This window comes from Kryptolebias marmoratus, linkage group LG5, assembly GCF_001649575.2.
Source record: "Kryptolebias marmoratus isolate JLee-2015 linkage group LG5, ASM164957v2, whole genome shotgun sequence".
Taxonomy (NCBI): Eukaryota; Metazoa; Chordata; class Actinopteri; order Cyprinodontiformes; family Rivulidae; genus Kryptolebias; species Kryptolebias marmoratus.
This window is the reverse complement of record NC_051434.1, coordinates 6,431,127-6,449,550: the sequence shown is the minus strand read 5'-3', so window position 1 is coordinate 6,449,550 and position 18,424 is coordinate 6,431,127. Positions and strand designations below refer to the sequence as shown.

The following is an 18,424-nucleotide window of genomic DNA, read 5'->3' as shown; positions in this document are numbered from 1 at the left end:
CAGGTGCCATCAATTTTGAACCTTTTCACAAGATTCTAATTTTCTGATATGATGAATTTGAGATTTTCATTTGTTGTCATTTGTAATCATCAAAATTAAACAAAATAAACATTTGAAATATATGAGTTTGTATGTAATGTATGAATATCATATACAAGTTTCACTTTTTAAATGGAATTACTGAAATCAATCTACTTTTTCATGATATTCTAATTTTATGACCAGCACCTGTATGTTGCTGTGTAAAAGTTTTAAACCTCCCCAACTTTTTTATTTTTTGCTTTCATTGTGACTTCCTTGCATCTAAATACTGTTGCAGTTTGGCTTCACATTTTAAAAAACTTGGCAATCGGAGGACCAAAGAAGAAAATTCATGCCAAAAATAATATCTAGATAAACAATATCTGAAAGGAAACAAAGATCTGATTTAGTTATTTGTTTGCTTTTTTGTTGAGTTATCTGATCTGTGTCAACGCAACAATGGCTCATTTCTTGAGTTCAAGAGCCTTTTGTGCTAAAATGATTCATAGGTCAAAGTCAACTAGTTTAACAAACAAATAGGCATTTCTCCTAAAATGGTAAAAAGAAACAGTAGTATAATTGTAGTTAAAAAAAAAGGTGAAAGAGCTATTTGATATGCAGACAAAAAGACACTTGGTTTTTAGGTAGAATTATTGTAGATGTTAAAAAAATGGGGTGAAATTATTGTCAGGTTTGTAGTTCTTTAACCAAGAGGACATCAGTAAGTCCTCCTGTCTGTGCTCACATCAAAACTTCATCACTCCTCTAGTGGTTACAAGCTCAAAATAGACCCTTGAAACAGTTCGTGGGCTGCTATTTGCAACCACGTTCGTACGTTTCCTGTAAAACCTGAGGCTAGTGACTGACTTTACCAGCATAAATCGCTGTAAGCACTTAACAAAGCCCAGAGGCGAGGATATTCAGAGCTTTTCCTACTAAAGTGGAAGAGCAGTGTAATTCCCTCCAACAGTTCCCACAGTGTTAGACACCCACAGCACAGATCGATAGTCATCAGAGCCCATCCCCCACACTGCTCTGCCATTAATAACCCTACACTGACTGAAATGCTCTCGCCTTGATCAAGTGTTATCCTTCACCTTGTAGATGATGCCACAGAGCGGCGTGTCATCACCAAGAGGATAGATGGACGTGGAGACTGAGTGACAGACCAAATCATGAAGAATTTATTTGGTCTTTTAGAAATGCTGCAGGGCTACAATTTAAAGAGAAATTCTCGGTGCAGTGGAAATCTCAAAGCCCAAACTGTCCCTTCCTCCTTGTAGCCACCAAACATAAATTGTCTTATTGTGGTGCAGAGTCCCAAACCACTGTGGTACCAGAGTATTTCTGTCTATGCTATGGATTTTCATCTTGGCGTTGCTGCATTGCGGTCTGAATTTACACTGAAGTCGTGAGTGTATGTCATGGAGAGTGATGGCAGAGAAGAGGCTTAAGGAGTCTACTCACACCAGCCTCGTTAAGGAGCTATTCAAGCCTCCCGTTCATCATATACATGCACCCACCATCTGCTTCAGGCCCCGTGTGTGTGTATGTGTGTAACAGTATAGATGTATATGTGTGGACGTGTGTGTGTGTGTGTGACTGAGCTGAAACACCATTTATCGCCAATTAGGGATGCTTTATATTACCCAAACTTGTCCCCTGACTATGGACAAGGAAGTACTAAAGGAGGCGAAATTGGACAAAACTCATCTTTATCACCATGGCAACCCAATTCACCATGGCTAGGCTTGACATCCTCACTGACTTGCCACACAGGCTACTGCAGAATTATGCTTTGCTCAACCTGCCACATTAAATAGGTTAACTAATGGTCACGATAGAAGGAAAAACCTTATTAAATTTTCTTGTTAAATGCAATTTAAATTCCTTTTGCAGCCCAGCAGAGAAATATAACATTTCAAACAGACATTCTCCCCATGACAGGGAGATTGTGATAATAGCTAATTATCTCTTACTTTCCTTCATTTGCTTTCATGCAGCCCTCACAGGTGAGTTGACTGAATAAGTTAATGGGGAGGAGAGGCGAAGACCTCAAGTCCCAAAGAAAATTGGTATGCATGGTTTGGATTCACCAGGGAGAAGGTCACTTCAACAATCTGATAGGCCCTTTCAGTAGGCAGCAGGTTGAAAGAGAAGGAGTAAAAAAGAGAGGGTGACAGGAAGGTGAGAGGGAAGAAGGGGGAGGGGGGTGACACGCAGAGAGGTAATGTGGTAATGTGTCAGGAGGTCTGGATATGCTGCCTCACCCTGTCCTGAGTGTGACAGCCCTGAAGGTGTGATAACCTTAAATTCAAAGACCCACATATGAACGCACACTAACATCCATCCCAGGGCTTCCTCCTGGCTCTGTGTAGCAACGGTGGGGGAGTTAATCACCCATGTCCATGGCCTTTAGCTGCTCTCATTAGCAGTGAGCGGTGGAGCCGTACCCGATCCATTAGCAACGCTGCCGGTAATGACACTTCACCAGCATCGCCGGGCCCGTAGCCAAGAAAGGCTCGCCACATCCCGTCCATTACTGCCTCCTGCTGCATACTGCCACCATGTTTTTTCGCATGAAGCAGGACGGAGAGGCAGGGAAAAGGGATTGTACCTCCCTTTTTTTGTTCAGTCCGGAAGGCAGCAGGAAGACGAGGAGAGGCAGCCCGGTGGCTTTCATCTGGGATCACATCCGTTGGCGCTGTGCTGCAGCCTCTTTGTCTTTTTTTTTTTTTACACAAACAGAAGCGCAGACATGTGATGTATGTATCACACATACATGCTGCATGGCATGCAGAGTTGCAGACTCGTACTGATAGGTCGTCTTTTATGCGCAGGTGTGTGCTAATTAAAAACAAGCTCACGTTACCATCACACATACAAAGCTCTCACAGAGAAATTCTCCTCATTCATGTTGCATGTGAAAGCCCCCAGGCTGTCATGTAACCAAACCTGTGTTACGTTTGTAAAATGCTCATTGCAGCGAGCAGGTAAAAGCCAGAGCAGGCATGACTAAAGGAATATAGGCCACAGGCAGCAGACCTCTTGCTTTTTCTTCCCCTTCACACACATTTAAGTCTCTTTAGACTCCTGTTGTTATTACTTTTTTCCTCTTCGACTGTGGCCCAGTGTGTTTGCTTGCCTTTTGAAGTTTTGGTGGGACAGCAGGACATCTTCCCCTCTTTTGTTCTTTTCTCTTACTTATCTGATCTCCTGTGCTCTTCTGAGCGTCGACACGTGTTCTTCTAGCGCCCTCCAAAGGCTGTTATAGGCACAACAATCTGGCTTTTCCTAATAGTTAGGGGAGTAATTACACTAAATAAGTGTTCCAGGGAACGCGGATCCGTGTTTGATGTCAGGAAAGTGTTTATTTTCTAATAATGATTTTGGGATTTGTAGCTCTGAGTGTCTCAGGAATTTTCATGTGAAAGGATTTTGTTTTGTGTATGTTTCAGTACATGACTGCTGCAGCTGCCGCGGCACCTATGCAAGGGACCTACATTCCCCAGTACACTCCTGTGCCTCCAACAGCCGTCCCTGTCGAAGTAAGACCCACAAGCATACACACGGCACTTACCAAGACTCAGAAATCTGTTACCATTTCCTGCGGAGGGTAGCATCACTATTAATCCACCAAAAACTTGCTCATCACATCTAAAACCTAAAACTGTTGTCAAATAGCAGATTGCATTTTGAAGCGTGCAGAAATATTCGTTTGTTCCCTGTAAATAAATAGCTTTGCACCAGTGGTAAATAACTGCAAGCAAAGCACAATGAGTCAGAAGTTTTGAAGTGTTTGGGAAAGACATTTGAAGTGCAGCACAGCACAGACTTCCTCGCTTCCTCGGCGGCTGTCTGAGCTCCTGGCAGGTTCAGGCAGTCCACACAGAGAATTGATGAACGCAGGGAGCGGGCAGGCGGGCGGGCGGTTGGACAGCGGGGCGAGCAGGCGAGCTGTCTGGCGGCTGACAGTGTGGTCATATTCAGATGGACTATCAGTCGTGTATCAGATGACAGGAGCTGAAGTGAGACACAGCGCCAGTGGAGCTGTCTCTCTCTCTCTCTCTCTCTCTCCCCTCACGGTCGGTCCAGGCTGGTAGGTGGCTGAAACATCCGTCAGCTGTGGAGGCCTGGTTAGCCCGCCAGCCTCCGGACAATGACAGTTTCCCCTGACACATCCATTAGTCGCTTCTCTCGCCTCCTATGACCCCCTCTTAGACTCCCCCTTCTCAGAAAGTTGCAGTCTTCAGGATGAGGGAGTGGGTTGGAGAAGAGGGATGTAGCTGAAGCGTAGCCCACGGCACCTTCTACCTATTTCATCCCGTCCATTGTCCTCTCAGTGCCAGCGTCGGCAGCGGGGCGTATATCACTGTATCAGCCCGTGTCTGCAGGGCTGATGTATGGACAGGACAACTTATCCTTGAGAGCTTGTTAAAGGTGATTGAGATGACTCTGTGATGGGGGCGATCAGTAATTCTAGACACATAAAAAGGCTAAGAGGGTTGTTTTGATGGATTCAGTGCACAGAGCCATCTGTAAAGAAGTTTTCTACTCCAAACACAGACTGTTCTCGTGTACAAATGGCTCTAATATATGTCGGCAGTACTGAGGGCGAACATTTTTCTTACTTTAAATGTAGTTGCTGGTTCGTGACAAAAGGAGTTCACCATCCTCTGACAACTACTAAAATTCCAATACAACTTTTATAAACATAAAATGTGAAAAACCTCCAGCAGCAGCACAAGAGGCACCGCCCCCCTCCGAGGCCGACAGCTTTCCCGTCCCACAGAAGCAGGAGTTCAGTGTATACAGTCACACAGTGTTCTCGTTCCAAGCTGAGACATTTCCTGCCGTGTTTTTTATCCCCCTTCAGGGAGTGGTGACAGACACCTCACCCCAGACAGTGGCTCCTTCATCACAGGAGGTGGCTGGCCAGCAGCAACAGATCCAGGTGGACAGTGCTGCCGACCATGTTCCCGCTTTCTCATACCAGTCCAAGTAAGCAGAGTCTCTCCACCGTTGGAATCTGTCAAATTTACCTTTCAGGTCTTAATATTTAGAAACTATAAGCACTCTTGCTAGAAGGTTTGATAAATGTGACAACTTAAGGCCTTTATCTTGCGCATCGATGCAGTTAGCTATTTTAATTTAGTTTTAGATCACCGTGCTTGTTTTATTTTGTTTGAAGATTCCTAAAGAAATTCCTTGTGATAAATACATGCAGGAATTTTATAAACTTTTGGTTACATTTCTGTAATTCTCTGCAGTTGAATCAGTAAAAGGTGAACTGATCTCCAAAAGATTTCAGCCTAAAGAGCAAAGAGATTACATTGATGTTTTCAAAATGTTGTCCTGGTGTATGTTCAGAAACTGGTAACAAGCTTTTTGTATAAACAGATCTTGTTGCAGCTGAGATTGTTTCGTTTGGATGGATTTTGTTCTTCTATAGTTCTATTATCTTTTCCTCTTACTGTCTTTTTGTTAATTTAAATTATGTGACTCATTTTACTTACAGAATTTGCTGACATCAAGCTAAGTTTTTCTTTTATGTGAAGTTAGGCCCAATCTTTTTTTGTTGTCGTTGTTTGCTAAATTCACCTTTGCTGTCACAGATCGTTGCAGACACTTTCAAATCTATTAAATCAACTCCACAGTCTTAGTTTTAGTCAAACTTTCCTGCAGTTCTTTCTTCCAGACTTCAGCTTAGCTGCTACCTTTGGACCAGAAAACTGATGTTGTTTAAAAACAATTTCTTGTTCCTTTTTTCCATTTTTCCATCAGTTATTTTTATTTGTCAGTGGAGTAGGAGGCTGCTTAGAGACATTCTTGGCTGCAGATTGTTGGAAGCAAGTTAAATAAGTCCAATTATGAAGCCTCAAATGTATTTTTTAACTAACGTCTCCTTTCAGCAACTATGATCAAGCCTAACCTCAAACAGGCTCAGTATGGTTTGAGATCGTGGGGAAAGTAATAAGAGCTCAAACGTCTTGACACACACACACACACAAGCAAGTAAAAAACTTACATAAAATGCTGTTAAGTACATCTAATATTTCACTATCCCTTTTGGAGATAAGTTCACCTTCCATTCTAATATGCACTATAACAGAATATACATTTATTTATTCTTTATGAATTATTTGGTTAAATGCAGAATATATTTTTCTCTGAACTTGATGGGTTTTAATGTTCAGCAATAATAAATGTTTTGTTGAACAGCCCAGGACTTAACAATGACGTTAAAATGGAGCATAGTGCCATTTTAAAATGATTCAAATGACTCCTGGCTGCTGTTGTCTTTTGCGTGTCGTTTCAGCAGCAATTTAGCTCTTTATTGTGTTGTCAGCTGTCGGCTCTGTTGCTCTTCTGTGTTTGTAAAATTGTGCTTTGATTACAGCCCCAACCAACCTTTCTGTTTTCTCCTCTTTTATCAGATAGCAAACGGCCTGAGCGAATGTTCCTGTGACAGCGTTGCCTTGAGACAGAGGGTTGGCTGCACTGTGAATGTGAGGAAAAAGAGAAAAGAAAGAGATTACTTCCAGATTGCCCAGGCACCAAAAAAGAGACACTTTTTTCATTTCCTACCTGGCCTACGAGAAAAAAAAAAAGAAAAAAAAAAGAAATCAAGACTGAGGCGACGAGTTCTGAGGAAGGGGATGAGGGGAAATTACTGGGCACAGTGCAAAGAAGTGAAATTGTTTAGTCTGGGAACCTGCCTAAAGGACTGAGCTGAAGCTTGAAAAGTTTCTCCAAGAAAATTCTCAACTAATTAAAAAAGACCAAAAAAAAGAGAAATAAAAAGGACAAAATAACTAAAAAAAAAAAAAAAAAAAGAAAAGGCTGAACACGCAGTTAGGTGATGAAGTTTATTTTGTAATTAGAAAAGGGGACTCCAGTTTGAGATACACACAGAGATTGTCTTCCTCAGATATTAAGCTACGATTTCTTTTCAGTCCTTTTTTTTATGTTCTAGTGTTAAATCTTAGTTTTCTAGATATACTCAGAAACAACGTGGTTTTTTTTTGTTTGTTTTGTTTTTTGGTTCTTCTTCTTTCTTGAATCTTCATGGCCTTAATTTGAAGGGCGCCAGAAACTTTTTTACAGAGTTAAAGTCTGACGTCTAGTCGGGGAGGGGGGTGGAAAAAACAAAAATGTCTCGTCTTGTACTTGAGGGGTAAAAGACGCTGAATGAGTTGCTCTAAAGAGAGAGAGAGAAAAAAAAAGAGAGAGAATCTATCACATAAGCTGTACAGATTTAATAGAGAGAAGCTTTTTTCTTTTCTTCATTAGAAGAAAAACTTTGATAATTATTATGCCAGAGGTAACTAAGTGTGAGAAGTAAACAAAATGTTTGTTTGGGAGGGGAACGATGAGTGGGGGTGGGTTGGGTGGAAGCATTAAAGAGATTTTACACAACGAGGAAAACATAAGAAGACACGCTGCACCGTGGATGCAGTCTGTTGCAAAATGCTGAACATGTTTTTTTATTCTCATTATCATTTTACATGGCAACGTCGCTGTCGATGACATTAGTGCTTTTTATCTGCCACATTTTACCCTTTTTTATGAGCTTTAACATGTTTTTAGCCCGCTTTGCTTGTCACACTGCAAAAAAAGACATTTAAAAAAGGAGGGAAAAAAAGTATAAAATGCAAAAAAAAAAAAAATAATACAGAAAAAAAAAATCTGGCAGTAAAATAATAAAAAAAACAGTAGATTCAGTAGGAGCTTATGGTTAAAACCAATCAGTGCAAAAGCAATAGAAGAAATTGTTGACAATTTCTGTAGTCTTTCATAGTTGTGGATCAAATGCAGCCCATGGACGGCCATTTTTATACCAAAGATGAAGAGACACTCTGAACCAGAGTTTTGTTTTTCTTTTCCAGTTTGATTTTGTTGTTGTTGATGTTGTTGTTGTTGATATTAATGTTGTTATTGCTGTTGTTGTTGCTGCAGTCATCTTCATCTTTTTTCCCTTTTTTTTTCCTTTTCTGGGTTGTTTTACCTTGATGGCCGGACCAGTCCTAACATGTTCTTTTCACCAAGTTCAGGATGATTTCTCAAGCTGTCACACATGCATGACAACAAACACACACACAGATACGACACACAAACCCTCAGAACTCATATCAGGCAGTATTTAAACGTGTGAATCATCAATCTTTCCTTCTGTTTTCCTTTATATGTTTAGTTTTGCCCTCATCCTCCTTTGTGGCATCTCTCCACCTCTCTCTCAGATCCTGCAGAGAAAACTTTAGGAAAAGACGAGGGAGCTCCATTATTCCATGATTTCTGTCTGTCTCTTTATCTTTGATTCAGCTATAACTAACTCAAACATTTTACAGCATAATAAGCTGCAGGAGGAATCATTTTGCTGCATTTTGAAACATTTATTGATTGTCATATCGTCCCAACTCTCTTAACATTAAAGGAGATGTGCTTTGGGTAATTTTTGCAAATTGTACATTGTGTCAGTCCCTAAAGAATCTGTACGACTTTGACATAAAAAGTAATGATTGCATAAACTTTATCGGCACTCATCTAATGAATCTTTCACCCACTGCGTCTTAAAATGGCTGAATTCGAACCTGATCAACCCAGATGTTAAAGTAAGATGTCTTTTTGGGATTTTTGAAAGCTCCACTTCAAACAATCCAGCAGCAAGACACTTTTTGCCTTTTTTTTCTTCAAAGCTGGAGGGGGAGCGGTGGTCTGAGTTGAAACTTCTTTTCCAATTTCTTGTCTCATCTCTGACCATTGTTTGGTTGTAACCTGACACACCGGATAGTTTCTTATGGCCTCTGGTAAGACCTCCTGTAAACAGTGTTTATATAAAGCATCTTCTGAACTTTAGCCAATCAGATCTTCAGCATGCTGCAAACTGTCTACAGCTGTAATGCAAATAGGAGCTGTGATTGATGACTATTGGTAAACTACCTGTAGATCATCTCACAAATCTTAACAGGATCAAGCTGCCTTACGAAGGAAGTTTGGTTGGGTTTAGCCAACAAAGCTTGGCTTAATATAGCCCCTATATTTTTCAAAAGTAAGAAAACAAGATTGATTGTATGGAGCTGATAAGGGAGAAACTTCAAAAATCCATCAGCCAGCACATGAAGTTTGATGAGGTAATATTCTTTTTTTGTGTTTTACACAAAAAAACTGTGTCGTGTTGGACCATTTATTTACTAGAAAGTTTTGCCGTTGCCGACAGAATCCATCAAAAATGTACTTTTGAACAGAAGAAACGCACACTATTCTTCCATTCACGACATTGAAATACCTTTTATTTCTAAGCTGTTTGTTGCCCCAACAAGAAACAGTACAAGTGTGTTTAAAGCTTAGCAGAAAAAAAAAACTCCTTGATCATTTTCCCAGTTTGAGTCCAGCAGATCTGTGGGGACAAACGGGCTCCTGAGCAGCCACAACATCAGGCTGATGGCTTCATTTTAGACCCCTGCACCAAGTGTTGTTCCACCGCTCGTTATCCCAACAGGTTGCACCAACGGCCCCACCTCTTCTGATCCAGTCTTTCCATCCCTGAGGTTTCCAGTGACCTCATGTCTGAGGATTGTGCCCAAGGAAATTTCTTGTGGTACGACAGCCATTTCTGCCCACATTGCAGCAGCCTGTTTGTGTCCTCCCCGTTCACCCATTCCCTTCTGTTCTGCCCCATCTGTGCCGCTACGGCTCTAAAGAACGGACCACAGGCACCATTTATGTGCCATGGCCAAACCAGGCTTCTTTGCTCTCATCTTCCCTCCCCTCTCTCACTCTCTCTCTCTCTCTGAGGTTTCTCATCTTTATTGGATGGTGCAAAAGCAGAACCACAAACCAATTTCAGTCACTCTTGCAATGAGGCTTGACGGGCCCAATTTGTCTCCCTCTGGGGCAATAGGATCCACTCCAGTGTCCCTCAAAAGACCCCTTTCCTCCTGAAAGAGATGGTGCTTTTTGTTTGGAGACAGTTGCAAATAGGAAAGTGCAGTCCGTGCTGCTGACGGTGTGCACGTTACAGCTGAACTGTGTCATCCCGCCTGACAATGTTTAGGTAACAATCAAACCGTACATCGAGTGCCTTTTAACCAAGCTTCCAAATGATTCCATGATTTCTGTGTAATCGTAACTAAAGCAAAGCACACGAAGGAGCTTTAGACGAAGAATCCGCTCAAATGGTGCTAAAGACAGAGCTGTCCCGTTTTCAATGGTGTCTTTGATGAGATGGCTGCAGTGCGTTTGGGTCTAAACTCACTCAGCTAACTTGACATTGCACAGTAGAGGCTGGCAAAATGGCTCCTGAAGTGAAAAATGTAATTAAAGCCATACTTTTATTAGATTCTTTTTTTTTCCTCCCCAGTAATAAATGCCTGCTGTTGATTTTTGTCTTCCATCTGCCAACAGAGGCCACTCAGCTTGTTTTCAGGTCAGAACAGCTAACTGTACGTCCTTTCCCTTCCATCTCATCACCCAGTTAACATCTGTGGTCACTTGCCTGGAAGCTGCATTTAGCTCTCATCTCCCAGCGAACAAGCCTCTCCCGCGCCACTGTTGAGGTAGTTCAGATTATTTGAAGTGGGGTTCTATATAAATGTCATGAACTGTTCATTAATTTCTTACACTTTTGAAAAACCTCAATTTAAAGAATTGGAATTTATTTCTGATCGAATTGGCAAGCTAACAGCCCGTCCAAGCAGCTCCGCTTAAACTTTTTAAAGTAGTTTATGCAAATGGTATTTTATAAGCATTTACATTGCCATCAATTTTGCATTACATGGTCATTATCATAGAATTTTATAGTTATTTGGGGCCGTAAACAGCAGCAGCTGTAGCACTCTTTGTGCAACCTGGGACACTAATGGCACAAATATTCTATTTCTGCCAAAATAAATGTCTAATGAGAAATTGTTGGTAGTGTAAAGGTTTCCATGACAATGACATGAGAAAGACAGGCTGGAGTGGTTTAAAGATGACAGCAGTCCACTTCTGTTCTGTCCAGACTAGCCATTAGCTCGTCAATCCGGTCAAAAGTAAACCCATCTTCTGAAGATTTTGTTACTATCCTTTAGCAGCTAACATTTGCAAACGTTGGGGTTTAGGTCTCACCAGATGTACAAACTCTGCTCACTGTATTTTATTTCAAATGTAACGATGAAGCAACAGAGCTGCTACACTTTACCAGTCAGTTTAAGCTAATATGTGTGTATCTATGTACATGTGATTTTTTTTGTGTGTGTGTGTGTTTTAAACTTTAGCAGGTTTCTGAATGCAGCTTAGCTAAAACAGAGTTCTCCAGACGTTTTCTGCTGCTGTTTTATAGTACAGTGAATATTTTGAAGCCTAATGGGACTCATAACGCATGAGTTACACCTCAGAGAACAGAGTGTCCTACAAATGGCTTGAGATTCAGTAGTAATGGCATTATGGGGAACAGGATTACAAATAGCCAAGCTCATGGAATAAATGCACAACTAAGAACATCAGCTCTATTTTGCTAATGGAGGTTCAAGAAAGAAAAAGATATTAGGGCAGGTGTTTGCTACAGATATTTCACATAGATCTGAAAGATTACCCAACAAACAGAAATGGCTTTTTTCTTAATAGCACAATGCCATAATGTACCTTTTCAGAATACAAATACCTTTTCCGTAGTCTGCAGAGGGCATGCCTGCAATTTTAAGAAGGCTGTTGCAGAAATATGCCCTCAGTCAGCTCATGTGTCAGCACAAACCAGAAGCCAGCTCTACCAGGAGAGTGAGGGTACGGGTAGAAGGAGAGCGATCATTAGCTCTTGTTGCTGGGCAGATGTACGGCAGCATGTTCCCTGGAAAGGACTCAAGGAGGTGACCATTGTGACCCATCACTAATTAGGAGTGCACTCTCCTCCTTTCTTTCTTACCCCATCACACCAAACAGCCTCTTCCTTTTGTACAAACCTGCTCCTCGTGTCGTTCCTCACTCTGTCTTGAGTTTCCTTGCTGTCGCACTGCCAGGCATCCTTTCACATCAATCACGTCCCTTTACTTTCCTTTTCTTCAGACCCACATTACCATCCTTTTTACCTTTTGAGAAGGAAAAAAAACATTCTTGCCTCTACAGACATTTGATTTTTCACTCTTTGAGACAAGCAACACATAAGAACCATGAACACTCACAATATTTGTGTGTTTTTCTTGATTAATGTTTGGGAAATTGGCCTCTGGATTGTGGATCCTTTTCTTCCTGCTTAGCTCAAACCGCATGTTGGAAGGTCTGTGTTGCCATGTCATTTATGTTACTGTACTGTTGTAGGTTTACCTTTTCAAACACCAGGAACTTATGTTGTGGAGTAAAGTTTATGCAATCATTTAAAAAAAAGAAAAAAATCACATTTCTTTTTAAAACTGAACTTAATCTGGCATGCACCGGTACGGTAAACCTCACTTATCTGAGTTTTTCCTACTGGATGCAGGAAAAAAAATACTGTAAATTTAAATAAAATGAAACCATGCTGAGATATTTGTTAAAACTCCGATTTTGGGAACTCTGCTGACATCCTGGTCTTGTTTTTGTGCCAGTCTTTCAAGACGAGGTGCTTCTTTCACTGCCTTTTAAAAGCAACGGCTCTCTCACTCCGTCCTCCACTTTTTATTTCTCCGAACCACTGCCGCCACCGTGTCACAGCAGCGCCCTCATTACCACATGTTGTCTTCTGGATTCAGAGTTGTAGCCATTCCAACGCTGATTGTCGTGTGTGAGCAAAACAGCCGTTCAGAGTTCCTCTCGCAGACTGTCAAGGAGAACCGTGGCTCAATAACTCATCGCAGACCGGCACTTTCACACAGTCACACTCACACATAATGCAGTGGGAAAATTGCTCCAACTAACCCCACACCCCCACACCCCTGTACAAGAGCAAGGCCTTGGGCTTTTAATTGATGCTTCGGTCCACCTTTGATGAGAGCCATCGATTGGCTACACATACCCTGGAGCTCCAGCCAGCACAGCCAACATGGAGCTGAAACGTCTCCACAACAAACACAAAACTAACAATCACTAGGAAACGGATGACCAAATTGTTCGGAGGTTAAAAAATAAGTACATTACCGGCATAGGAACTATTTATTAGGACAGCAGAGCGGTTTTTCTCCATGTGTTTCTTTTTTTTTGTTTGTTTCTTTGTTTCTTTTTTCCAGTTTTTTCTTCTTTGTTTCAGCGCTGAGAAAGGACATGGTCACGCCTCACACACGATGCTCAGTGTGTGCAATCTTTGAGAAATTATCTGTACATCTGTGGAGTCATAGGATTTGACTTGGGTTTTATGAGTTGTTTTTTTTTCTCTCTGATGAAGCTTTCAATAAAAAAATGTGGGAAAAAAGCAGCGAGGAGTGCCGTTATCTTTAAGTCTGTCAAGTGATTATTATAGAAACTTTATGAACCTGAGAACCTATCATCTGTGTGACTAAACTGCAGTGGGGAAGCAAGGAGAAGCCCTGTTATTATCATTCAGGCTGATGGCACCTGCTGCGTGTTGACCTTGGGCCCTTACATCCTCTCACAATTACAGCCTTCACAAATGGAGCTAATACTTCTCAATGGGATCCCTCCCACACACACACACAGCCCACATGAACCTGATTGGGACTAAAGTGGTCATAATCAAAGACAGAGGAGTCTGCTGGAGGGGGAAAAAAAAGGACGATCAATGCCAATCAATCCTCCTTTTCACTCTCATTTAGGCCCAATCCATCGCTGTCATTGTCACCTCCATGGACGCCTGTACTGTCAATAGTACAGCTGCACAGAAGCCGCCATCTCGGATGTCTCTACAAGATCACAGCAACAAGTCTTTAGTGTGGCCTAATGGAGAACAATTGAGCGATGAGTTTGGACTGAATGTCAGGAGTTGCTGCTTCTCCTGCAGCAGTTTAAAGATGTACGCGTCCATTGGAGAAACTGCGCTGTGTGCTGTGATTTTCTAACTTCACGCTTTGTGGCTGTAAAAAAATGGAGCGGGGATCCGTTTTTTATCGAGCAAAATGCCACAGATTGAATCTCACTCCCTCGGAACCGAGCTGCCTCCTCCTTATCAGGGCTTATAAAGATGTAGCAGCTGAGCGCCACAAGGGTGCAGCATACCAACACAGATGTTATCTTGTGTGTGCGTTTCACAGAGGAGCCAGGACCCCCTCTTCCTCCTCTCCTTCCTCCAGCACACATTTCGAGGAACATCAACGCTCTGGATACAGATCAAGGCCATTTCCACGGGGGTAAACTCAACATAACACAGCCAACCCATCAAGCCATTCTGCTGAATATATACAAAGATTTAAGACCCTGGATGCATAAAATCTATCTGAGGGCTTACAAATTGCTTGACTGATGTTGACAAATGTGGTCTTTTAGAAGATCTTAGGAACAGATCTTAACAAAAACACCAAATCTATGAAATAAATCCCGCTTTCAATTTAGAATTTCCTTTAATGTTTGCTTTCACAGCACAATAAATGCCTAAATTACAACTAGATGTAATTTGGTGCAGCAGCACAAATGCATGCAAATGTTAAAAACCGCACACATTAATTGGTTCAAAAGGCCTTTTTTTTAAAGCTCTGCATGTTTTCATCAAAGGGTAAATTGCAAGCGCAGCTCTCTTAATTGTCCCGATGTAATAAACATGACGCGTGTGGTAAAAAACAAGCAGCAGTAATTAGCTGCAACCATTACTTTGGATGTAAAGGTAATCGATTTGCCTGCAACAAATGATCTGCGTGGAGCTCTGGGCTGCAGAGATTTCAGCTCCCGGTGAGGTGAACTCAGCTGATTTTATTACAAAGAGGAAAAAAAAATTGGCCTGATTGGGTCTGGAGCCTTTAAAGACCCTGAGCAAACAGGAGGAAACTAAAGGGGGGTCATAAGCCCCTGGTGCTCCATAAAGAGAGACATCATTACCCAAACAATGATCTGCACCACTAGGCAAGGATCTAATATTACCCATAAATGAAGGGGGAAATGTATTCTTTGCTAAACCTTGAAACAAGTAAACCTCTTTGTAAGAAGCTAAATCCCAACTAACTCGAATTTAAAAAATGAACGATTTACACTTTTTGTGTTTTTTTTGGGCCTGGGGAGAAGTTAAATGAGTAACCCGTCCCCTGGCTGGGCTTGAATCTGAAATGAGTTTGGAATAATTATGATTTAAGTGTTGAACTCTTGAGCACCTTTCCTGTCAAACAACCCTAAAGGGATTTAGCCTAAGAAACTTCAGTGGTGGAAATGAAGAAATTAAAATGACTTAATCTGTAAACATTTTGTCAAAAGACTGTGCTGTTTTTGTAGTTGTGCAGACAGGATTTTGAGTGTGAGATTACGGCTCATCTTCTGTGTGATCATTAATTTATCCCAGTTTTTTTAGGGTTTTGATTTCTTTTTACTCTTCTCATATAGCAAAACTAAAACACTGAACCCACTCAGGTTTATATAAATCAGCAGTGGAGCATTTAGGATATTTCTTTTAGAAGAATGAGTGTTAGCCTTACATTCATTAAAACATCCAAAATTGGACGATGATGAGTGTCCGTGTTGATATAATGGGGATATAAGCCGAACAAGGTTTTTAAATTCCAGCTCTTTGTGCTGGTTCTGCCCCCAAGTGGCCACACAATCCACCAGCTTCGGCTTTAAATCTGCTTATTGCTGCACCTGTACTGAGCACACGGAGAAAGAGACGAGGTGTGAATGTGTTTGCCAGATGTGCTCCTGCAGCCAGCAGCAGAACAAACGAACAAACATGGGGGTCTTGCCCCTCGACCACAATGAAGTCCCGCGTGGCGACGCGTTCATTCAGACAGCAGCTCCATTTCAATATTCACAAGATGAATTACGGTCATTGTGCTGCCAGAATCAGGAGCTCAGCCAAAAGCCTTTTGAGGTTTTCAACAACATTAGGGGAACAATTGTTTCCCAGGAGATGCAGGAGGTTTTGTTCACCAGGTGGCACAACAGTGGATCTGCTCTCAGGTCCCTGATGCCAGGAGGTGTTCACTGAGGACAGAAAGGAAGCCTGTGGCTTTAAATAAATGAACCAGTGAAATCCTGATTTAATGCATCCGCCTGGAAAAAGAAATGTCCAAATCAAAAAGAGGTAATAATGATTAAATTAATGACTGAATGGTGGATTCACTTCCAGCCTTCCTGCTTCTCTTCATGCTGATTTATTGTCTTATTTGGAACAGGATCATTAGTCATTTTCTGTCCCGAGTCAGAAAGTCTGCTGTGAAAAAGGCCGTTTATGTCTTCAAGCAGGAAAGAGGAGAGCAGGAGTTTAAAATTCTCATGAGTGAAGATGACGTCATCGTTCAGGTGAGTTTGTAAAACACTGAGTATCTGATTTTTATTTTTCAAATGAAGCTTTTTTTATTCTTAGAATGTGTGACCATGTGCAGAATCTAAAACTAGAGTTGTTTTGGAGGCTGTTATCTGTTGTAAACCTGTAAGGGGCATTATGGAGATTTTCTCTGAACTTCTTTAGCTTTCAACCAAATGCTTCTGCATTCACTTTTAATTTCCTCTCATTCTTTTTTTTATTTTAATTTAAAATCAAAGTGTTGGACTGCAAAAATCCCCTTAAATTCATCCTCAGTTCTTTTCTTCATAACAGATTCTAAGCATAAAGAAAACTTGTTACGCACCTGTTATTTCTTATCTGCAGTCAGCTTCAGTCAGCCCCACCTGTCTTCTCCTTTCCCCTTAAATATTGTCAACACAAGAAAGGATTTTGTCACTTGTAACTATTACTTCTTTCTTATCTGACACGCTGATAATAGGGCATTGCACCCTCTGACAGCTGATTTTTCTCCCCCACACATTTATTCAATACATCTTTTATAAAAATCCTGTAATATTTATTACAGGCTTGGGAGCATTTACCTCCCAAACTGCAGAACTTCTTATCAAAAACAGAAAAATGTTGAAGGCCTATTATTCCTTGAAGGGATGCATATCCCCTGCCAGACTGAGATCATCTTGTGATGAAAAATAAAGGAGTTGAAGCCATTTTGGTCAAACCTTGTAAATGACATATGCAGTCTCATAAAATATTGCAACATCTCAGATGAAGTGTTAGCACTTGGGAGTATGTGTTGTGAATGACTGTCAGCTACTACCACACCAATTTTTAGCTAAAAAGCTGTAAAAGTATCTGTGTTATAGTCATTTATGTGGAGACTAAGGTCATATAGCTGTGGCGGCCATCCTGACCCAGGCTGACTCCAAAGATTAATCACTTGTAGACGTGCGTTCAGTGATTACCTTGAGAGCTGCATTAAAATCTGTCCAGCGGTTTCAGATATTTAGCTAACATGATGACAAACGAACACAGACAGGGGTAATCACATATTCATCATCAAGTCAGAACTCTAAGCAGCTGCTAAAAATAAATAGATGTATGTTTTCTAGCATACTAAAACCAATAACTCAGTTCAATAATAGTTCAGGTAAATGAAAAACTGCAGTTTAAGGGAAGCAAACAGCAAACAGCAAACAGCGGTCTAATTTCTCCTTTCTTTTCCATTAAATGAACTGCTTTCATAGTCTACAAGGGCTCAGGGGTGGAAATTAAAAATTTTGTCCACCAGCCATAGTGGCTGGTGGACAAAATTGGTGGTGTACCAGCCACTATTTTATGTTGTGACAAAATGTTTTTTCATATGATGATGATGATCGAGGTGGGTGGAAGCAGTTGTGGTGCAACTGCAAATTGCAAAAGTTACCAGGGGGGGAACCAGATATTTCAGCCGTCTGAAATAATCGGTTCCCCCTCCAAAACATGGGACAAAAATAATTTACCAAAAAGTCCTTAACTGTGTTTATTCCTCTCATCATGGACAACAAGTCCTGTAAATTTGGAGACATTTGTTCTTTTTTTGCAAAAGTTACCAGGGGAGAACCAAATATTTCAGCCGTCTGAAATAATCGGTTCCCCCTCTAAAACATGGGACATGACCCGCCACAGTTGCGTGTGTGTTGATCAAATTCACCCGCCACTTCAAATATTTACCCGCATTTGGCCGGTGGCGGGTGCTAATTTCCACCCCTGCAAAGGCTACATGCTTTTCTGACTGAATCAGAAACGTACAACAGCTCCCTTCTCCTGCTCGTAACTAAAGTATATTCAGCAGGAAAGTGTGGCTGAGCCACATGACGACCTGTGAAACTCAGAACAAGAAACCCATCATCTGTCAGACCTAAACTCTGTTCCTCCAAACTGAGATTGTCATAATGTTTCTACAGAACCCTGTTTCAAACAATCTGAAGTTTTATCTTTCATTCCGTCTATAGCAAATGTGTCTAAAGTTGTTCAAACTAGTATTGTTTTTTTTCAGTGCAGCCTCTGGTAAAGGTGTCAGCAGGGTTTAATCTTTAT

The 18,424-nt window shown here is 41.3% G+C and overlaps 1 protein-coding gene across 6 annotated transcripts in view; it reads left to right on the top strand.

The window, feature by feature from the left end:
* rbms3 (RNA binding motif, single stranded interacting protein) overlaps positions 1 to 6,579 on the top strand; it is a 264,210-nt gene extending 257,631 nt beyond the window's left edge. For all 6 annotated transcript variants that reach the window (XM_025006950.2, XM_037975838.1, XM_017424121.3 and 3 more), the window contains 3 exons: positions 3,480 to 3,569; positions 4,898 to 5,022; positions 6,459 to 6,579. In XM_025006950.2, coding sequence (XP_024862718.2) covers positions 3,480 to 3,569; positions 4,898 to 5,022; positions 6,459 to 6,462 — 219 coding nt within the window. In that variant the 3' untranslated portion in view covers positions 6,463 to 6,579. The remainder of the gene's footprint in view (positions 1 to 3,479; positions 3,570 to 4,897; positions 5,023 to 6,458) is intronic.
* Positions 6,580 to 18,424: the final 11,845 nt, after the last annotated feature.